The sequence below is a fragment of the Quercus robur genome, chromosome 10 (assembly GCF_932294415.1).
Source record: "Quercus robur chromosome 10, dhQueRobu3.1, whole genome shotgun sequence".
Taxonomy (NCBI): Eukaryota; Viridiplantae; Streptophyta; class Magnoliopsida; order Fagales; family Fagaceae; genus Quercus; species Quercus robur.
The window spans coordinates 8,075,657-8,097,910 of record NC_065543.1 but is presented as its reverse complement, the minus strand read 5'-3'; the positions used below and the strand labels follow the sequence as shown (position 1 = coordinate 8,097,910).

Sequence of the window (22,254 nt, the reverse complement as noted above, 5' to 3'; positions counted from 1 at the left end):
ACATGGAGTTCTCTATAATCTACTCATTCTAATTCCATTCATTTTATACTTCTATAATTTACTCATTTCATTCCATTCCTATAAGAACTCTCAATAGAAACATTAGAGATATCTGAAATGATCGTATGAATTACTACAGGGATAAAACACCCCATGTATATCTAGAACCTCTTACTACATGAAGTTATTCCTGATATCAAATGAAGAATCAAGATAGCTACATAAGTATTGACAAAGGTAAGGCCTACAGATGTGCAGCATTTATTAAAATAACAATAACACTGCCAAACCATATTTCAAAATGACTCTTCATAATCTCTAATCTGTTGACAACAAGCTACAATGAGAGCCTGGCTATGTCTGTTGCTCACGGCTGCTAAATGTACTAAAGTAGACCAATCTAAAGTTTGCAGTCCAAGCACTGGAAGTTTTCACGCAAGATTGAACGATTTCCTCTTTTGCTGAAACAATAGAAGTGGCCAAAGTCAGATACTTGGTCTAAACAAAATATGAATGAGGACAAAAAATTCTTAAGCTTTTGGAGAAACATTGCCACATTCATGAATGTGAATCCATTTGAAGCTATACCACTCTACATTAATTGTTCTTGCTTAGCACATAAATTAAAAGAAAGGATATCCTTTGTGTCCACCAAGTTTGTCAACTTTTTTTGTAATGATAGAAACAAACTGAAAAATTAAACTTAAAATAAACTTTTTACCCCCCACCCCCTTTTTAAAATATATATATATATATATATTATATATGCAAAAGCGAATGCCCGTCAGAAGTTTTTATATTTTTCAGACCAAATTGAGAAGTGCTTATTTTAAAGGAGAAAAACTATTAATTAAAGTAATACATGCTTCTTTTATTCAGCTACTAAAATAGTGAGATTAACAGAACAGTGTTTAGGCTTTCTAAGTGCTTTTGAAATAACAAACTTGCTTCCTTTCCACATTGCAAATGCTAAAAATCACTACTGTCAGGTATAACTATTTTATTTTTTTGATAGGGACTACTGTCAGGTATAACTTGAAATAGCTTAGGCTTTCTAATTCATAGCTTTTTAGCTGAAGCACAATGTTAAATCGAAAAAAAAAAAAAGGTGCTATTTACGATTGTGCCTTGTCCTACTGAAACAAACATGTATGAGGATAAGAAAATATCCCATTGGCTTCAAACACCTATACGATATTGACCCGTGATCTCATCCTCTACCGCTTGTGTAAGAGAGTTGGGGATACCATTTGGTCCAAAGAACGTTGGTTTCATCTTGGTAATTATATAATGTTAAAGGGTCAAAGACAATTTGAAAAGACTAGAAGATATGTGGAAAGGAGCAAGAGAAGACAAGGGAACACGATTGGGAAAAAAACCTAGTGACTCCTCTCAAAATTGTCCACAGATTAGAGGCTTAATCTATCCTTAGAAATATCAATAGAGGGTTTCCAGCTCCATTGCATCCATGCCTTTTATAAACTACATGTGAGAGAGTTTCTTCTGATGCATATTTTCCTCCATATAGCAGTAGGAGAACACAGCTTTATTTCAATATATTAATAAGGATGCATAGAAAAAATTAGATTCATATGTACTATTAAAAAAAAACTTTTGGAGTGCATAAAGACTTCAAATCCTTACATGCTGTTCAACTTCTTCCAGGAATCTCTCAGGTGAATCAACATATTCAACACATTCCTTCTTTACCATTGCTGCAAGTTCTTCTTTTCCTGCCTTCTCAAGGTTCCTTATCAATATCATAAATGTCAATCTATCTGGGGCACAACCTGATGCCTTCATCAATTCATATGTCTCCATTGCCTTTTCTATCATATCCACTCGTATATATGCCCCAATCATCTCAGCAAAAGCCCTTGTGTTGGGTTGTAAGCCTTCTTTCTTTAGTTCAGAAAAGAACTCTTCAGCCATGTCAATCAATTTGTTCTTTCCCAACAATAGAATCATGTCACAGTACAAGGGCAGATCCGGTTGATACCACTCTTCCTTGCGCACAAATTGGAAGACCTAAAACCTGATTTATATTCAGATAAAATACAAAATTCAAAAGAAACGATGTTCAACAGATAACAGAATTGGGCAAATTAAACACTTGGAAGTTGGCCAGAACTTAGTCATATGGCTATCTTAATTGGAGTCAGCATTTTGGAAACTATTAAATTGGCAGTTCGACCACAAGGACAAGGAACCAGTCAGTCTGTTCTAAAAGCTTCAAGATATTCCCCAAAGCAATACTTATTTTAATTTGTGCAACTGTATTGGCAAACCACTCAAATTGTTTACCAAAGACGTAAACTGGCTTGACAGCCAAAAACTAGAAGTTACCCTCAACTGACAAGTATCACTAAAGAAAATCAGATCAGATCAAAGCCATTGATATCATACAATATGGAAATTCCCTGAATAAATAGGTCAAGAGATACATTTTTTCCTTTTAGAGAGTATTCCCCATTTTGCTTATATCTCTTAAAACCTGAACAAAATATCCACTAATAAGTACAAGATCTGATGACAAGAACACTCAATAACGAAATCTAATACAGAAGAAAGGGCTATTCACAAAGATGATCATAACAGTGAACTATTTCTAAGAAAAAAAAAAAAAAGAGGCAAGGCTCATTGTACGAAACTAACAAAAACAGACATTTTCTTCAGTGTTATTAGTTTCAAATTATCAAAGTTTTGAATTATACAATCTACCAAATTGTAATTCTAGCACAATTGAATGCTCATGGTTGTTCCAAATGGAAAACAACATTGAATTAAATCAACTTTCAAAATTTCAATTGACATTTTGACATCTTGAATTTTCTTAATATTTGTTTTTCATATACAAGAAAGTTAAAATTCTACCACATTCCAAGCAATCTGCAAGTCAGTCATTCAAGTTTTAACCATATTAATTAAAATCCAACCAAACCTTTTCAATCCCATATTTCCTTAGTAGTATTTCCAACATCAAGCCTAAATTCTCCAAATATCCATAAATACTTTGTCACACAATAAATATATACCAATTAGAAAATGCATCAGATTCTCCTTAGAGGAACAAAACAAGGCTAATTTCCATACACACATACATTAGACACATGCAAATTATGTTATAATAATGGTAAAATGATTAAATTAATCCTTTCCATTCACCTTAAGTTTTTGGGACAACTAATAATTTATCATAGTATCAGTTAAAAATCCCATGCCAAATTAATCATTTCTTATCGGCCTAAGCTTTTGGGACAATTCGTAATTTATCAAATCACTAAAAACTTATTTCAACATTCATTTATTATATTGTCGAAGTTTACCAATCTCATTCATTGCCACATCTTGTAAACATTTTGTAGTAAAATTTGTAAACTTTAGCATTTTTCATAACAAAAAGCAGTACTCAGAGGGGCATCAAGTCATACTAACATATGCTCATATATTCTAATACACACACAAAAGCAATTTATATTCAACCAAGAATGAGCAATACATACCTTGAGGGCTAAGTCCAACTCATTTTGTCTATGGAGTTCAGCCAAAGTGTCCAACAAGTCTGCCTTCAAGAGCCTGCTGAGTCTGCCACTAAAAACCTGTTGTAATCTGGAAGTGGATGACTTGGCTAGCTTCAAGGAATGGACTACTTGAATGGTTTCTGATGATAAAACACTTTTCCTCCACAGAGGCTTTCTGGGTCCGCCTCTAAGCCCACAGGTGACCATGGAAGAGCATCGTGGGTGGGGTTTGGAGAGGTTTTGGAGAAAACCCAGTTGAGGGAATTGGAATTCCAGAGAGCCCATTACACTGGTTTTCATTTTCATCTGTCTAGTTCCGTTTAATCTTACCTTTTATAGTTTTATAGTTTTATAGTTTCACCCTTAGTATTTTGGGTAAATTACAATTTATCCCCTGGAATTTGGAATTATCACAAATTAGTCCAAAATTTTTCAATTGGTACATTCGATGCATAAAGTTTAGATTAAATGGAAAGGTCAAGTTATCTTAAAATTAACAAATTTTGCATTTTATAGACAAAAAAAAGAAAAAGAAAATTTATTCCTATTAGTTTGAGCCAATAATAAGTTAGTTCCACAATTTTTTTTTTCAATTAATATTTTCACTCCTAAAGATTAGAATAAAATAAAATCGTTGGATTAAAAAAAAAATTCGTTTAGTATACTTTGGATTTATCCTAATGATTTATTATAAATCAAATCCTAGGGATCCATTGTAATAATTGAATTAATCTGTGATTCAACCAAATCACAAGAAGGTTGATTGCAATTTTCCTAATATTTTTATACTTTTCAAAATACCATTGTTTTGGTGGACTTAAAACTCTAATTAGATGAATATGAATTAAAGATAAATGATTGCAATGAAGGAAAAAAAAAAAAAGAAATTTAAAAGAATGAATGTAAAATAAGTAAAGGATTTATAGCCATAAAATTCTTGAATTTGAATGTAAAATAAGTAAAGGATTTATAGCCATAAAATTCTTGAATTGGGTAAAATTTTTTTTTTTTTTTTCAAAAATCACTAATAAGGTTTGGACTAATCTAATTTGCTCCTTAAGCATAAATGACCTATATTTTTCTCAATTAGCTGGATGGATTGGAAAATTAGAATTAAATCCCATCAAAGAATTTTGATCTCTCTACATATATCCAACAACTAAGGGTATGGTTGGTACCTATTTTTTCTCTTATTTTCTGTTTCCAAAAATAATTTTCTATTTTTGAGACTAAAATACTTGTTTGGCAACCCAAAATAGGCAGAAAATAAAAACTGTTCTTAAAACTCAATTTGTGAAGAAAACTAAAAACATGCAAAAGACTGTTTTCAGTTTCTAATTTTCAAAAGTAAATGAAAACACGCATTTAATTTAATGAATTTATCTCATTTAATGAGTTAGTATTAGAGTTCAAATCCTAATAACAATATATTTTAGTATTTTCTATTTTTTTCTTCAAAAAAACTATCTTTTTAATTTCAACTAACCAAACATGTTTTTGGTTTCAAAACTACAAAAAAATTTGTTTTTTCTTTATATTCTCTAAAACAAGTTTTTGAAAATAGAAAACAAAAACGGTTACCAAACATAACCTAATTTTGATTGCACACATTTCACAATGATTGCATTGTGGCAATTATATATTATACACCAAAAAAGTTGTTAAAGTATCAAGTATTATCTGTGCTTAAAAAGTAAATAAAATATCTTCAAGAGTCTCAATAATAGTTTTTGTAGAGTAAAAGATAAAAAAAGTAAGAACTCAATTTTTTTTCCTTTTTTAGAAAAATGAAAAGGTAAGTTGAAAAGGGGCAAAAGAGTACTTTCATCAAACAAGAACTACAACTCACACTCATAAATGCACAGGTGCAAACAACATTATCTCCTTCCTACTCTACTCTCTCTGCCTCGCACCAAACACAGAGAGAGAGAGAGAGACAGAGAGAGAGAGAGAGAGAGATGGGCATATCAGCTTCGAAGCGAGTTGGTACCTCACTCTCCAACTCGTCCGAGTTCGACTCAGCTTGCGTCTCAGCTTACACCCACTGCCTCACCATGACTCAGCACGCTTTCCCAGGAGTCTTCCCCTACCAACTCGCCACCGCCTCCGACCACATCCACCGCACGCTCTCCACCCTCCGGCCCCACCCTCTTATCGTCAAGTGGGTCCCATCACCCCCGACTCGGTCCCAGGTCGACTCAGCTTTCCGAGCCGTGACTCGCTCTTCGTCGAAAGCCCAGGAGGACGAGTCCACCCTCGTTATTGGGTCGACCCCGTTCAAGAAATGGGCCGTGGAGCTGTTTGCTAACGCTGTGGTGTTGAACGCTGGGAAAGCGTTGATGTGCCGAGTTCCGATTGGAATCGCTGGGATCGCTGGAATCGGGGCCGTGACTCGGTCTGGGAAGGACCTGGTGGGGACCGCGATTGGGGTCTACGCGCTTGGCGTTGCGACTGCGGTTTTTTTTAGTTTGTCAGGCTAGGGACTCTGGCTGTGTGTGTAAATTATTTTTAGTTTTTGTTTTTTAGTTTTGGGGTTTGTAAATATTGTGTATTGTAACACGTGGCATAATCTTAAGCTATCAGTAAGAACAGAACAAATATTGGCCGTCCATTTACAAAATAGATAAATTCAGTTGATGATACAGTATAATTTATATGTGGGGTTAATGGGTTATTATCAAATTTTAAAAAATGAAAAAATAAAAAAAAACTAGTGAAGGGTGACAGCCTAATAATGGTAGGAGTCCTCGAGTCATCACCGACTCATCACCACTCTTGCAAGTCTGAGGGTTATAATTCGAGTTGTAATGTTTCAGTTTAAATGTTGTACTCGTGTGGATAGTCCTAAACAGTTTACATAATTGATACTGTATAATGGTAAAAAATATCCTCTTAAAAAGATTACCAAAAAGAAAAAAAAACTCTTTTCATTCTTAAAATGTAGATTTGCGACTTAAAAGGTTTTATATTTATTTATATGAGGTCTATAAATCTAATTGTATTTACTTTAATTTCCAGAGTCTTTAAGCATTCAGATTGGGAGGTAAAGTTCAATTTTTTAAATCACAAATGAAGAATACGATGTTGATCCAGTATTTTAGTTTAAGTAAAAGGTAGTATGAATTTTCTCTCATATTTTAACCAAAGGTTTTCTCAAAAAAAAAATAAAAATAAAAAATAACCAAAGGCCGTTTGGATTTTCAATTTTGTCTCTAATTTCAAACAAGTAATCATTACCTTTAAAATTACCATTCACAAAATATTAATTACTAAACCAAAATATAACGAGATTTAAAATTTTCCCAAATTAGTACACAAAAACTTCTTGTAGTTTCTCCTTAAAACATAGAATCTCCCAAAGAACATCATTAAACATCCTTGACAATCATAAATGCAACATGTATTTTCACCTAAATTAATACCATAAGGGAGTTTAGAGTTACACTAAAAAACTCGAGGCAAGGTAGTTAAGTATTGCACAATTTATAATTTATAGCTCAAAGGGATTAATTATTAAATTCAAAACTAAATTAGGGGGGTTGCGTGTTTTTTTTTTTTGATAACAAGGGGGGTTTCGTGTATTACAAAGAAACTAAAGTGGGGGTATATTGTGTCTTTTTTTCTTCAATTTATGATTTATCTCAATTTCATTCTATTCCAAATAGAATAGTCATAGTAAAATTTTATTTTGGATATGGATGAATTTCTACCATTTAGTGCTATAAGAATCAGTTGCGGTTAGTACACAGCATAGAACCCAATAATCTATTGTAGCTCATCTCCTTTCATGTTAGGAGATCTTTAAGTTCACTTCATTTCATATAAATGTTATTCCTCCATGTAAACTACTACGACTGCAGTCCTAGGCTAGATCATTCTGCCAATTTTACTTACTGTTGAATTGAATCCTCGAAGTTCCTAGACTAAATGGCCAAAATTCTTTGATCACATTTTTTATTTTTTTTTTCTAAATGGTCTTTAGTAGGTATCAGGTTTTACAATTCCATTCCTTTCCAAAAAATGGTTTACGTCGAAACAAATGGAGCTTAGACAAACTTTTCTTGGCAGGAGTCGCAAATTTGTAGGACTAGATTTTCGTGGCCTTCATTTTAAGCATGTTCATTGGCACAAGTTGAAGTGTGCAAACCTCCAATCAGTTAACAGCACTATCCCGGGTCGAAATGTAGACTTGTCTTGAAAAAGGAAAATGGTCAAGCAAATTTAATGGACTTGTTTTGATTGTTGCTACATAGAACTGCAGAAATACTGCTTTTGTAATTGTACAGTATTAGTGGTAAAAAATGAATTAATGAAGTATACAATGTAAGTACTCAAATCATGGACCTGTTTTCAAGCTCCTATACAAAGGCAAAAAAAACCAAGAAAGAAAACTGGGGACAAGAATTCTCTTACTCTTCCTCCAATTCTAGGCCTGGTATGTATTCCAAACTTACGTCGAAAACAACTGGACTATTTGCAGACACTCTTGGCCTTCCTGGAGCTGAAGTGAGACCTTTCGGGAATGCCAACTAATCAAAGGAAAAAAAGAACACCTATATGTTAGATTTTTTTTCCTCATATTTATTCATCAGAATAACAAAAAGGAAAGAAATAGAAGTTTCTTGTATCTGCATGATTGACCAATGCCATAAAAAAGCAAGGTTAGGTGAATAAGAATGCACATTTCCATTGTTGATGCTGCACCATTTTATCCAGCTTGAGCATCAAAAGCACTCAAGGGAAACGGAAATTATACAGGTATTAGTATTTTGGAATATCAAGCATCTAGTGCTAAACGTACTGATCCTGGGATGTAGAGTCGACGCTTCCCTCCTATTTTCATGCTCAGGATCCCTTCATCAAGTCCCTTGATCACCTGTTATACCCATTTGGATTATAATATGCCAATGAGGAGTTTGAAATTAGAAGATTGAGCAGAAAACCAAACTTGCTCGGATTGAGCCCAAATTATGCAATCATTTCTCTTACGGTCTTACCTGACCAGAGCCAACACGAAAAATGTAAGGCAGACCTTTCTCCAATGAACTGCAGGATTTAAAGGAAGAAAACCTTAGAGAGAGAAATTTTTTGCATGTGTCTTAGACTCTGTGCATTTCATGTTAGTTTACCAAACAATGTATGCACGCTAGTTTTTTTTTTTTTTGTGGATAGAGTGCGCATGCTAGTTAGTAATGCCAAAGATAATCATAATTAAAATCTCCCATAATTTCAGTAGTCACGAGCATCTGAGACCTTGTTAAGTTGGGTAAAATGCATAAAATTAAGTTAAAATGTTTTTGGGCAAATTAAGTACTTGTTGTGGAATTCATTAAAAGAAAAATCTATCTCTTAGACACTCGTGAGTCGTGACAAATGATACATGTTGTAGAAGTCAAAATTCACGCATTCAAGTTCTGCATCATTTAATTTGTGCAAGAGATATTGGCTACATTTTCTTGTAATAATTTTACTTACCTGTCAAATATTTGTCCTGATGGAACCATGGCAACATAATTAGCCGCCACCTGTGATCATATATGACATTGGCATGAGAAAAGTTGGAGGCACATGAAGAATAAATCTCAATAGAGTGGCAAGAAAAGTATGTACATAAGAAAAAGGTGAAACGACGATTTCTGTTTCTCTCATATTCTGTGATAATGACATAATCCAACTCCCCCACCCCAACAAAAAAATAAATTGCTAAATTATTTTTGTAATCAATTTTTGATCAACCATTTTCTAGTTCACCTGACAGTATTTAATGGAAGTATGTTCTCAAAAGGGCTAGTTTAATTTCAATTAGTATGAGTTGTCAGTCAGGCATATCAACCAGATCTGCTAAGCCACTAAAAAGTAACACAAAAATATGAAGCTACCTTTAACAGAGGGGTTAAGCTGTGGAAGAAGGTAACCAAAGATGTAGTATGACTAGAGGATTAGAAGGACAAAGACTGAGAGAAGGATGCATGCACTATGTAAGAGGTCTCGTAACTCTCATCACTCCAGCTGCACCTGCCGAGGCAATGGCTATATACAAGTATTAGCTCTACCTAAATTAGAGGTTGATGAATATGCCTAAAATTTTCTAACTGTATAGTGGGTGGGTGAAAGTAAAAGACAAATGAGCCTATGCCATACTGAAGAAGCTATTCACCAGTTGATTCTGAGCATTGCTCAAGTTCAAGTTAAACATCAATGTAATATAGTGATCTAAATTTGGTGTAGCCGCTTAAGAAGTTCATTTAACGTAAAAATCCCATGCTCAATTTGAATAGCAGATAAAAACTACTATGCGCAAGCCAGAAACTAATTTGTAAACGTTTCTATAGCTACTTAAAAGTTTATATTTAGGTTCATTATCCAGTGCCTTAGCAGGAAAAATAAATGAAAAATAAAAAAATCACTTATATGTGAGCCAGACTAATTTGCACACCTGAAATCCAACTGGTGGACTAGGGCCTTCACCAACTTTAATATCCTTATATTGCAAACCAGACTCTGTAGTTACCATGGGCACCTTCATTAAAGAGCAAGTCCAACATTTAGTACCAAATGATCATTCATAGAAGTCTATTCTATATTTCATCAAACTAATTACATGCTGAATCATGATCATAGGTTATTTAAACATACAGGAAAGTGTTTTAACCACAGCATAGTCACTACAATAATGATAATTTTCTTCCTAAGTACAAACCATATAATATTGATCTCAGAAACTCTCTGCACATTGATCGTATAGACTGTCATGAAGTTGATGGGATGTTTCTCACACACAAGATTGCTCTACTGTTTTAATCGATTACACTAGCGTGTATGGTAGGAAAAGATTCAGGTTGTAGATAAATGAAAGTGGTTTATATCAAATTATTATAGTATACCAAGAAGGCAACAAGGAACCCCCCAAAATTTGTTAATTAATTGGGTATTACTGCTTCAGATCTGCACCGTACAACAATTCTTCTGGTAGAATTCATGTGGTATTGAGTGGCAGCTCAAGTACAAAGTGTCAGAGTTCTATCAAGAGAATAAGTTTGAGTGACAATGGATAGTCGACTAATTTGGTACTAATAAAGAGTTCCCTGCAGTAAGTACTTGACCAAATTGAATAGAAACTAGTTGTGTAACTAGGGCCCAATGGGTAAGACCTCTGCCTAGGGAGAGGCAAGATGTTGAGCCACATGCAGCATGAGAGCTAAGCCCTAATGAGTAAGACTTTGGCCCAGGGATCCTTCTGACTGGCTGCATCTAGTATAATACTGGAGAGTTGCAAGAAGGAAAAAATAAATAAATAAAAAGGAAGAAAAGTTGAGTACTAAAAATTTTACAGAATGAGGGACAACCCTTTGAAATGGTTTTGAGGTGTGTGTGTGTGTGTGTGTGTGTAAGAGAGAGAGAGAGTGAGAGATGCCTGCAATATTAATTTGTAAATGTACATAAGAGATTTAGCTCTACATGGGGAAAAGAAAGGCTTAAATGGACATAAGAGCTTGAAAATGTCATAGAATGAAAAAATGAAAATAATTCTTCTCATAATCCTGATTTTAAAGCAGGATTCAAACTCCTTATTGATAGAAACAACACTATGTGCCGGTCATTAGGACTTAAGACATGTAATGAGCATGCCAGATATTTTGTTATTCACATATGGTAGGGATTTGGTGCTACATGCAAGAACTATAGTTATTTATAGCCAAATAACCTTAGATGATGTGACAACATATGGTGTAGACTAAATATGAAATAAAAGCACATTTTAAGTTTAGTTGGAAACAAAATTCATTTATTTCTGAAATGTACCCAGAAAGGCATTGCTTAAGCAGTGGTGTACGTATATATCCTAAACACATGGCATAGGCCCCTAAGGTTTTTAGCCTTTAAGGCCAATTTCAAGTTTAAGCTACAGCAGTGAGCTATGTTTCAAGTTTTGGTAGTTACATTGCCGTCTTCCTAAGTTATAGTCCTTTTGAAAGACTTGCTAAAAAATAGTTCGATGCAACCTGCTTCATTCAGTGGGAAGGCATCTTTTTACTCGATAGTAATTAGTGGCTAGCACTTGAACTTCCAAGAAAAAATTAATTTTGGCAGTTAAAGGGGCCACGTAATCTCACCATACATTTTCAAGCTCTTTCTCGCAAGTATCATCACATAGTCTTGGCTTCTGCTCTGGGGGCAAGCCAGCTCCCTTGGCATCAAATGAATCTATAAAGAGGCTTGAAAAGCCAAAAACCAATCCCATTAGATCCCTACGCTTAATTACATTGAATTCATCTCTCCATTCACTTGCCCTTGAAGCTTCAGCTTTATGGTCAGAATTTGAGCATCGTACAACTAGAGCTCGAACCCTGTCACTGGAAATGCCTTGATTGTTGGCAAACAGACCTTTGCCAAAAGCAGAACCTGAGACAAGCAGAATCTCATTAGCTACATAGAGTTTAGGGAGGGGAAAAAAAGAACAGTTGAATTTGTAGTAAAAGGAAAGAATATTACTACCAAATGGTGACAAAAACAGTTGCAAGAAGTCAGACCTCAGTTATATTTTTGAAGCCCATTTCATTGACAAGATCTGGTAGAATTCTAAACCAAATACATAATTTCATTCACATTCTATGATTCTAACTTTCAAAGAAATATATAAATACCAAGGAATGAATTTTACATCAAATAATAGGAATGCATTCTTTGAATTTAAAGATAAGACAGATGAACAAATTGCGAGAGAGAGGAAGTTTTTTGATGATAGACAAAAATCATGTCAAGCATCTTAATTTCTTAATATGTATTTGAAATGGTCATGGTAGATTCTCCTGTTTATTAAGGAAAACACATCAATCTGCGAGCATGTCCTTTAGAAAGGAACATAATCCAAAAGGAAGTCAATCTTATTGGGAAAGGCAAGAATTTGTTTTCAATAAATTATTTGATTTCTAGTGAGCTAAACATGGGATCAATGATTCCCATTTTCATGCCCGAAATTTCCATTGCATGAGACACCCAACTACCTCAATTCAAAGCATTTCCAGCAGTGATAAAAGTAAACTTGAATCGGTCAGAAACATAGGCCTATAAGGGGCAACACATCTCCAGAATGATCATGAGATTATCAGCTTCTATTTTTCTTATTTAATCAAAGTTACCATTTCCACTGCTCTGTAAAGCATGATAAACCAAATTGAAGTGTCATGTACAACACAAAATTACAAAGGAATGATTCAATTTTCACAGAAAATTCAAACATAAGCTGAATGAACGACATAATGAGAATCACAAAACATAACTGAGCCCACACCCATAGCTTAAATGGGTTAACTGGTGTCCTTATATTTTATACCAAGGCCTCAATTGGAGTCCCCACAGATGTTATCTCCCCAACAGAATTAGCTACCTACTTGGAGGTGGAGCTTCACAGTTCAGATGGTATAGATATAATTACCAAATGGCAAAGTTAAGCATAGTAATCTGATTAATCTAAGAAAGGGAATTCTATGGATAGAATGTGAAGTGGCTAAGAAAAAAAAAACATTAAACTCAAATTAAAAAATAAAAAACAAAATTCCCACTTAGAATTCCACATTCTTTACAAGAAAACCAGACACATTTGTCAGGCAAAAAGTATTTGTCATAAAAAGAAAACCCATCATTTTTGCCAAAATTTAAGCTGGGAAGACAAGTTCCATTAGATTTTGGGTCAGAATCACATTCACAAACTTACTGAATTATGAGAAAAGCAAAAAGAAAGAAAAGAAAAACACACAGTTCATAATTTTGTGACATGCACATTGACTTCAGAATTATGACTAAACAAGTAAGGAAATTTGGGGAAGAAAAAAGTTACAGATAAAGTGAGAAAAGTTGATTACCAAGTGGAAGAAGCAGAGAAGCCATGTCCTATGGCTATGAAGTGCGAAGTGAAGAGGTTGTAATGTTTGGAAACGGATAACGAAATCTTGTTGTGTCATGCGTGTGAGTGTATATATATTTCTCTCTGCCAGCTTGGCATCTCTCCATTGGTGTTGTATCTAGTAAATACTTTGTATGATCTTGCCACCTCGGCACTGATTATTATTAGTTTTTTTTCAGACTGCCTGAAAATATATAATATTAATATTCAATAACATCTCCTTTGAAAGTAGATGTCTTTTTGTTATTAAAATTATTATAAATTCAATAATTACAGAAAGAAATAATTTTTTAAATTCAATAATTACAAAATATATATATATATATATATATATGGATTTAAACTCATTATGTCCTTTTTAGAAAAATCATGAAGTGCTAGGTGAGTTTCTGTTTGGCCTACCATGATTTATAACGATTATGTTGCAATTAAATGGTCTATTTATGGAAACACTAGTCTCCCAAAACCATAAAATGAAAACAAAAATTTGGCAAAAACCCCAAAATGAAAAAAGAAAAAGAAAAAGAGAAGCCTTCCATTTCTACACTTGAGACCATTAATAGGGGAAAATTGGTTGCACACAGTGTCGAAAACAACTAAAAATGTGACTTTGAGTTACAATTTTAAGGTTTTTTTTTTTTTTTTACAAGATAAAAATTCTACTCTAACCTAATCTAAGTGTATATGTGTATGAAACTCTCTCCTAGAGACTTAAATCTCGACTCTTACCCCTCACACCCTACAAGAACCTATACTTGTGAAATGACCATCGTGCTAAAAGTGCGCGGTGGTACAATTTTAAGTTTGAAATCACATTTTCAGTTGTTTTCAATGGTTGTATTTAATGTGTATAATAAACATTGCCCTTGGTCATAAGTAAGTATAACCACACTGCCATTCCTACATCCAAACAAGAAAATATATCGGTCTATTCTATTTCTAATTGCTCCTTGGACAAAATACTATTTTGATCTCTAAACTTTATCAAAAGTTTTTTTTTTTTTGTCCCTAAACTTTAAAAATTTATTTTTTCATCCCTAAACTTTGTAAAGAGTGTTTTCAATAGTTTAGAGACAAAAATAGAGATTAAAAAAGAACATTTTTCAATAGATTAGAGATGAAAAAAAAAACTTTTGGTAAATTTAAAGACATAAATAAAATATTTTCAATAGTTTAGGAATGAAATATGAACTTTTTACTAGTTTAAAGACAAAAAATAATTTTTAAAGTTTAAGAATAAAAAATAAACTTTTAATAAAGTTTAGGGAACAAAATATTTTTCCCTAGTTGCTTTCTCATCTCTTGAACAGGCTAAAGACTCAAAAAAAAAAAAAAAAAAAAACAAAAGTAATGGTGTGCAGCCAACCCGCCAACCCAACAAAACCAACCCGACCCAACCCAATCCGTCGGGTTTGGTCAGTTTTTAGGCCTTGGTGGGTTGGGTTGGGTTACAAAAAAATTTTTGATAGCGGGTCGGGTTGGATTTGGATCATAAAATTTCAAACCCGCCAAACCCAACCCGATCCACCCATATATTTAATATATATATATATATATAATATTATATAATTAATAAAAGTTTTAAAATAACCAGCTCTTCTTATCCTATATAAAAGCTAATTAGTTCACACAAATCCTAGTAAATTACTATTGTTATTTAGTTATTAGTGTTGTCTATCTTTAAAAAGTTACATTGATACTAATTTTTGAATTTTTTTAATATATTAATATTTATATTTTTTCTACTCAATTTAATAATAATAATAATAATAAATTTGTCAAACCCATAGTTCAATCTGACCCAATTTAATCCATGTGAGTTGGGTTAGATTGGATTGAATTGAACTTATATAATGAGTTGAGTTAGGCTGAATTTTTTTTACACACTATGATGGGTTAGATAAAAAATTCCCGGAACCCGACTCATGCACACCCTGATCAGAAGCTTGCTTTGGTTTAAAAGCTTTTAAGCTTGGTGCCATTCTATTCGTTCTCTCATCAGACTCTCTCATCAGTCAGACCCTCCAAATTAAGCTAGGTGCGTTCTCTACTCTCCCAAAATGCCAAAATTCTTCATTCACCTCTATTTTGGTAGTTCAGAAAACGCAGGAAACTCCGAGAATTTATATTCTTTCAAAATTTTAATTTCTCAGCTTCTTCTTATCTTTTCTCTTCTTTCTACCAAAACCCATAAAAAAAAATATATATATATATTAAAAAAAACTCCTATTTTTTTGCATGTAATCCCAAAATTTTGAACTTTTGGGTCTTTGGGTGTTAGGGTTTTGCTGACCCTTTATAGGGTTTTAATCAATTTTACTTTTTGATATATATATATATATATATATTTTAATATTTGGGTTTTGCTTTTAGTTTGATTTTAAGTGCTCTGTGGTTGAAAATTCCTGGTGCTTATTGTAAAGGGTTTCAAACTGTTATTAGTGTGATTTCTGATTCTTGCATATCTTTTCTCTGTATATTTTTGAGTAGGTTTGGATTTGGTGTCGTTGCAAGTGAGTGACAATGGTGGAGTTTCTTTTTGAAGACATTTTCAGAATCGAGCGACTAAACCCAGATGGTAAAAAGTTTGATAAAGGTATATAAGTTTTTGGGTTCTCATTTTTTTTTTAAAAATTCTTTCTTTAACTTACATTGTAAAATTCATTTTGGTTTCATATTGTAAATGTGGCATGTACAAGTATCTTATGTAGCCTAGTTAATTGCAAGTTGAATAAGCTTAAAGCTATGACCTTTTTATTTTGTTATATTTTTGCCACAGTACGCTGTTGGTCCCTAAAGTTTAACCCATTAGCGATTTTAGTCCTTGAAGTTTAAAGTGATAGCTTTTAGTCCCTAACAAACTTAAAATCATGTCTTTTAATCCTTACGGAGTGATGATGAGTTAGTTTTTTAGTTTGGCCACATCATTTAATGGACTAAAAGTGATCGCTTTAAACTTCAGGGGACTAAAATTGCTCATGGGCTAAACTTTAGGGGATCAACAATGTATTTAAGCCTTATATTTTTAAATGGTGTTTTGTAATACTACTCTAGGGGTGTTGCAAGGATTGAAGTAGGACCTCTTGTAGAAATATCTACTATGAAAGTTTCTAGTGGGTATCTAAAATGGGGGGAGTACTTGTTCATGAGCCATATAAGCAACACGAGTCAAAGCAAGTTTTATGTGGGGAAGAGATCACACAGAGGAAGGAACAAAGAGTGCCTTTGAGGAATAAAGGGCATGCAATGATAATACAAAAGCAAAAGCAGTGGTGTTAAAGGAGGTCATTAGAAAAAATTCTTGACTCTTCTATTGCTTCTCTTTCTCATAGTGTGTTGAAAAGTATAATGAAGTCTGCGGAGTTGGTCTTTTAAAATTGACGTAAAACTTCTTAATATATTAGCAGAACTGTCTGGGTTTTCAATTAGTTGAATGTTGTCAACAGTAGGTAACCTTTTCTTTTCCTCCTTAAATAAGTACTATACCTATATATTTTTATAAGTTGGTGCATCATGAATGAACATTTATTACCCCCATTGGTAGCTGTGTGAATTATGTTTTGGCTATATATCAGCTGAAATGATTAAGCAGCCTCCTTTTATTATCAAAAAGCATTGCCTCATGTCATTCTAAGAGTTTGAAATGCCATAATACTATGAGCTTTTTATGTGACCATCCAATGCTACTTGATTCCGGTATGAGCCTTGTGTTTAAGTAGAACTTGTGAACTTAAAGAATATGGGGGCTTGGAGGGATTATAATTTTTTTTTTCTTTTAAAGTACAATTGTCAGGAACTGCGGGCTTATGGATGCATTATGCACTGTGATACTCAGTACTATTTCCTAATTGAAATGCAAAATAATCATCAAACTGTAACTACAGTCTTTAGAAACCAGCATTAGAATGTGATTGAAAATTTTTACAAATGCTATGCTTGTTTATCAATTTTTTTCTTCATATATCAGTTTAGTAGAATACTAGAATGCCTTCAAGTGGACCTGTTGTTGTAGGACAAAAAGGGAACCTAGTCAAATCTGCTCTGGCTCTGGCAGCTTTGGTCGGTTTGGGTTTTGAGGAATTAGACTTAGGGGTTGATGCAAAAAAGGCTGGAAAATAGTAAGTAATATAGGGTTTCTAATGATGAAAAGGAATAGTAGGATTTGGGGATGAAACAAAGAAGAAAATCTAAGGTCTGGGTGGTTGTTCCAGTGCTGTGAGCAGCAATTGAGCTGTTTTGGGTTCTTTGAGGCTTTTATATGGATGAGTGGTTGAGGATTTTAAAGGTAAAAAATCAATGTTTGTGTGAGCTAGGTTTCAACTTTTAAGTTTCTGGAAATTTAAGGATGGAAAAGAAAGGAATAAACTTGTAGGCATCACACCTTGGAGAAGGTTGTATCATACAAATCTTCATAGGTTCCGAAAATTTAGGAAGAGAAAGTATTACATCCATATAAATAGGGGACTAATAACCAACCCTAATAGGGCTTGGACTCCCTGGGCTTTGTTAACAAAGGCCAAACTAAATAACTAAACTCACAAACAAAACCCAATAAAATAATCAAACCCCAAAATAAGATCTAATGGATCAATGGTGCAACCGATTTCCAGAACCTAGAAAATTACAGAATTGACCCTAACAGTTACAAATGAATAAAAGAAAAGAAAAATGAAATTGGCTTCTCACCACCTGCGACACCCGTCCTTAAATTCTCCATTATTAGCTTAACAGTGATCCAAAAAAAATGTGCTGGCTGTATGATTGTAATGTGTTTCTATTAAGGGCTGGAGAACTAAGTTTCCCTTAGTTGTTACTATGGTTGAGTTTGCAATTATAAAGAAGTTTCCGTGGAAGACATTTTAATATTCTTTATATCCTTTGCGTTTGGGGTGGTGACCTTTAAATGGTAAGGTGTTGTCTAGGGTTTTTCAGTAAAGTTATGTTTTATACTTAATGGTTTTTGTGGGCTGATTTATGCTAGTTTCTACATTAGATAGGAATGTACGATGTTTAGTTGACCTAGAAAGATTCATCATGATTAGATATCTGTTTTTATTTTTTAGATATACATGTCTGTAGGCATTTTATGTTCACAATTTCATCCTATGTGTTTCTGTAGTTATTCGGGTTGAAGCAAAAAGCGAGAAGTTTGACATGTTCATGCACCTAGATGTGATGGTTACAAAGGATTTTGAAGTGAAGGAAGGTGATAAGTTTGCTATGGTAATAGCTCCAACACTAAATCTGGATGGAACACCTGACACTGGCTATTATACTCCGGTAATTGTAATACTTGTGTAGTATGCATTAGTTTATTATTCTCGACTTGTTTATGCTTTTTTTTTTTTTTAATTTTTAATTTTGTGTTTTTTCCCCCACATGAAGATTTAATTTTGCATTTAATTTGAGCTCTTTTTTTTTTTTTTGGGGGGGGGGGGGGGGCGCTTATTAACTTTGCCATCAACAAACCTGGGCCACTCAAGTGTAACTCTCCTGTATGCAGTGATGCTCTATGTAATTTGTAATAGATGCTACTGGTGAGACTAAAAATGCTAGGTTGAGTTACGCATTTAGTTAACAAACAGCACCATTCGCCAGATGAGATGATGATTAGTGGGTCAGGTCCAGTTATTATTATTAATTTTGATACACTGGGTGATGAAGCTACTTCTTGGGTGGTTACATGGCTTCAGTGTGAGTCTAGCTGAAATCGTAATTTGGGGCTGGATGGGTTGCAGAGCAATACATATTCAACTGTGAATGATACATTATCATGTGGAGGTTGCATGGGTAAGTGTTTAAATGGGGTGAAGCTGGGTGAAATGTCTTTGTCATGTGCAATGGAGACCACTACTTGTGTCATCAATAAAGTAAGTTGTTCAAGTCAGTGGTGATGTAACCATATAAAAAAAGCATTATAGAAAATTTTTTAATACATGGGAAAACAGAGCAAAAGAATGATGACAGGTAAAAAAAAGGGGGTGGGGGGGGGAGGGGGGAGGAATTAACTAGAATCAGAGTGAAAGGAGAATTGCAAGATTGTCAATCTTTAGAAAATGAAAATTATATGATCTGGTGCTGCTTTAGAGTTTTTGTACACGTGCTTATGCTCATGTATTTGAATTATCTTTGCGAATGCTTCTTATTTTTCAGGTTTAATTGAGTAAAATAAAACGTACCATTATCAACTGTGCTGATGTCCAAAGCTCTCACCATTCTTTCTAATTAGATTCAAGTCTCTAATTAGTAATTCCCCAAATGCAATGTAATGTTACTTGTTATTGTCCCCATTAAGTTTTCCTTGCAATGAAACAAAAAATCAACAATAGGTCTTTTGATATGGGTACCCCTATTTGAAAAAGAAAAAAGGAGTATATTTATCATAGTGGAAACAATTTTGTGGGCAATAGATCCTTGACAACACAGGAAGTTGTAGGACACTCTGTGCTCATAAATGATCAATCCATGCTCTTGGAGAGAGATATGTTGATCGGTGACAGATTGATCTTAATGAGTTGAATGATTGATTGATAGCAAACAGGAAAAAAAGCAAGCCTTGGTCTCGAAACTTTGGGTTTGATTGGTAAGTTACACACACACCTAGTGGGTCTAAACCCACAATGGCATCCTGTTATTATGGGAGGAGGAAGCACCAGTTGCCTCATTAGAACTAATGAATGTAGTTGCAAATGACATTCTTTTAATTTACTCATCTCATAACAGTGTCTTGCTGCCATATGAAAAAAGTTATACCTGCAATTTTTGGCAATTTTGAGCCGTAATATAGGGGGTTTTCATGTGGTGTTTGATGATAGTGACGGAATCGACGGCAGGTTCATCATGTTGAATTGTTACATTGACTGATCTTTCACAGCTCATAAACTTGGCTTCTATGGTGCCTGTGCATTTTTTGTGTTTCTCGTTTCTACCATTTCTTTATAATGTTTTTTTTTAAGCCTTTAAAAATGTTATTGTACTGTGCCTGTGCATTTTTTAGTTTCTACTGTTTCTCTAATCATTTCTTTAAGTTTCAATGATAAAAGTTTTTTGAGCCACTAATAAATTCATTGTTCTTTGTTGTATTTTGGTTGTTTGCTTTTCCTGAACTTTGTGGATTTTCAAATCATTGAGGCCCTAATAAATTAATTCTTAATTATTTTCCAGGGCAGTCGGCAGTCACTTGCAGATAGATTTGATTACGTCATGTATGGGAAACTGTATAAAATCGCAGATGGTTCAGGACGTGGAATTAAAGCGTATGTAGTGCTACTCTTCAGACATTAATTCTTTTTTACATGTCTTGAGTTGTTATACATGTTTATAGTTGCTAACCAAAGAAAAATGTGGCTGATAGTTGTTGTAGTTACTCACCTAAGTGTGTATAGTCTGGTTAAATATGTCATATCCATAAATGATTGTTGGTATGGCATCTGATTTGCACTGTCTGCAACATGGATGGTTCAGAACTGTGCAGTTCTTGCCATTATTGTGGATAAGGTTGTCAAAAGTGTGCCTATTCACAATCCCAAAAAGGTAGTGCATTCGGTTGGGGACCATGTCTTATGAAGCAGAGGTCATTAGTTTGAATCTCCCGTTTTCACTCCCTTTGAGCCAAAACTTATCAAGAGAAAAGAAAGTGTGCCTTCGCACAAACTCCACTCTAAGTTTCAATAAGGCTTAATTGTAGTGCTTTAAGGTGCAGCTTAAGCTTGAAAGTTTTAGTTATATATTAATTTATTTTAAGCTCAGTGCATATCAGTTAAATGCTGCAATAACAATCGCTATTCCAAGGGTTTTGGACCTTTTGGTAACTTTCTAGTCATGTATTTTAGAGAGCTTTTACATCAGGTTCTGCTTTTTTATTCAGGGAGATAAACGTTTCGTTTGGTGGGCTTCTGATGATGCTGAGGGGAGATCCATCTCATTGCAACAAGTTTGAGCTTGATCAGAGGCTGTATGTCCTTATGAGGAAGGTGTGAAGCTGTGTCATAAGATCAAAGTCTTGTTAACTTCGTACCCTTTCTGTATGGAGGATTTTTCTTTAGTTGCCAAATTATGATACATGGATGCTATGACACAAAGTTTATAACTGTGAAAACCGAATTTATGATAAAAATCAATGTTATTGTACCTCTGTGTATGCCTATGTGTGGTGCAAATGATCAGGGGGCTAAACCATTTGGTGCTGCCAACGTGACCTGGTTTAGAGAAATATGCAGTTCTACCCAATTAATAACTGAAAATTTTGTCAAAAAAAAAAAAAAAAAAAAGCCTGAAACTTTTACATTTCCCCCCTTTTTTTCTTTTTATATTGAGCGAAAAAGGAAAGGAGGATTTCTTGTGGTGGGTCTGGGAAGGAAATAATACTATAGGTTAAATCTCATCTATCCCAATATCAATATCCCATGGAGTTAGGTATGGTCCCTCAGTAATATTTGTGTAGTAAGGTTTAAATTTGAGTAAGGAAAACAAATAGTCTTTTTGTCATTTATGTCATTTATAAATCTAAAGATGTAACAGATTTTTTTCATAAATTTTGAGGTGGTTGGTTGTGGTTGGTGTACAATGAAAGTAATTTGAGCGATGGTCCTAGCAAAAGTGATGTACTAATCACAATCAGCCATCTCAATAAGTTATAAAACAAGTTTGTGAATTTGTTGTGTAGCATTGTCGTAGTATTATTTTACTAAGTGATTATTAAAAAAAAATAGTATTACTTTACTAAGTAAACATGAGGCTCTTGTCGAAAATACAAGGTTTAGTAAATTTAAGCCCTAAAGTTAAGTTACCACTCAGACTCAAATTTATCAATGCGAATCTATGATCGAG

General features: G+C 33.8%; 4 protein-coding genes across 4 annotated transcripts; 2 read left to right on the top strand and 2 right to left on the bottom strand.

Annotated features, from left to right (window-relative positions):
- Positions 1 to 109: 109 nt before the first annotated feature.
- On the bottom strand, positions 110 to 3,842 carry LOC126703642 (pentatricopeptide repeat-containing protein At1g62350-like). The gene is made up of 3 exons (XM_050402669.1): positions 3,504 to 3,842; positions 1,645 to 2,028; positions 110 to 461 (listed from the first exon to the last, which is right to left on the bottom strand). Exons 1-3 carry the CDS (start codon positions 3,825 to 3,827, stop codon positions 432 to 434), a joined length of 738 nt encoding a protein of 245 aa, XP_050258626.1. The 5' UTR covers positions 3,828 to 3,842; the 3' UTR covers positions 110 to 431.
- Positions 3,843 to 5,424: 1,582 nt separating this feature from the next.
- LOC126702915 (uncharacterized) lies at positions 5,425 to 6,132 on the top strand. The gene has a single exon (XM_050401776.1). The coding sequence runs from the start codon at positions 5,480 to 5,482 to the stop codon at positions 5,999 to 6,001; it is 522 nt and encodes a 173-aa protein (XP_050257733.1). The 5' UTR covers positions 5,425 to 5,479; the 3' UTR covers positions 6,002 to 6,132.
- Positions 6,133 to 7,729: 1,597 nt separating this feature from the next.
- Positions 7,730 to 13,526, bottom strand: LOC126702661 (peptidyl-prolyl cis-trans isomerase FKBP16-3, chloroplastic). Its single transcript, XM_050401469.1, has 7 exons — positions 13,385 to 13,526; positions 11,641 to 11,924; positions 9,958 to 10,041; positions 8,997 to 9,046; positions 8,519 to 8,567; positions 8,323 to 8,397; positions 7,730 to 8,050 (listed from the first exon to the last, which is right to left on the bottom strand). Exons 1-7 carry the CDS (start codon positions 13,407 to 13,409, stop codon positions 7,931 to 7,933), a joined length of 687 nt encoding a protein of 228 aa, XP_050257426.1. The 5' UTR covers positions 13,410 to 13,526; the 3' UTR covers positions 7,730 to 7,930.
- A 1,771-nt stretch (positions 13,527 to 15,297) lies between these two features.
- Positions 15,298 to 21,555, top strand: LOC126702438 (DNA-directed RNA polymerases II, IV and V subunit 8B-like). The gene is made up of 5 exons (XM_050401140.1): positions 15,298 to 15,463; positions 15,916 to 16,021; positions 18,545 to 18,705; positions 20,590 to 20,681; positions 21,293 to 21,555. The coding sequence occupies exons 2-5, from the start codon at positions 15,949 to 15,951 to the stop codon at positions 21,402 to 21,404; spliced, it is 438 nt and encodes a 145-aa protein (XP_050257097.1). The 5' UTR covers positions 15,298 to 15,463; positions 15,916 to 15,948; the 3' UTR covers positions 21,405 to 21,555.
- Positions 21,556 to 22,254: the final 699 nt, after the last annotated feature.

Bases quoted from the DNA above. Each gene is read 5' to 3' on its own strand.
- LOC126703642 (XM_050402669.1), bottom strand. From the start codon at position 3,827: ATGAAAATGAAAACCAGTGTAATGGGCTCTCTGGAATTCCAATTCCCT. The intron at 2,029-3,503 runs GTATGTATTGCT...ATCAGGTTTTAG, and splicing joins AGTTGGACTTAGCCCTCAAG to GTCTTCCAATTTGTGCGCAA. The intron at 462-1,644 runs GTAAGGATTTGA...CTATTGTTTCAG, and splicing joins TGGAAGAAGTTGAACAGCAT to CAAAAGAGGAAATCGTTCAA.
- LOC126702915 (XM_050401776.1), top strand. From the start codon at position 5,480: ATGGGCATATCAGCTTCGAAGCGAGTTGGTACCTCACTCTCCAACTCG.
- LOC126702661 (XM_050401469.1), bottom strand. From the start codon at position 13,409: ATGGCTTCTCTGCTTCTTCCACTTG. The intron at 9,047-9,957 runs GTGTGCAAATTA...ATATGATCACAG, and splicing joins GTCCACCAGTTGGATTTCAG to GTGGCGGCTAATTATGTTGC. The intron at 8,568-8,996 runs GTAAGTAAAATT...TAAATCCTGCAG, and splicing joins TCAGGACAAATATTTGACAG to TTCATTGGAGAAAGGTCTGC.
- LOC126702438 (XM_050401140.1), top strand. From the start codon at position 15,949: ATGGTGGAGTTTCTTTTTGAAGACATTTTCAGAATCGAGCGACTAAAC. The intron at 16,022-18,544 runs GTATATAAGTTT...GTGTTTCTGTAG, and splicing joins TGGTAAAAAGTTTGATAAAG to TTATTCGGGTTGAAGCAAAA. The intron at 20,682-21,292 runs GTATGTAGTGCT...TTTTTTATTCAG, and splicing joins TCAGGACGTGGAATTAAAGC to GGAGATAAACGTTTCGTTTG.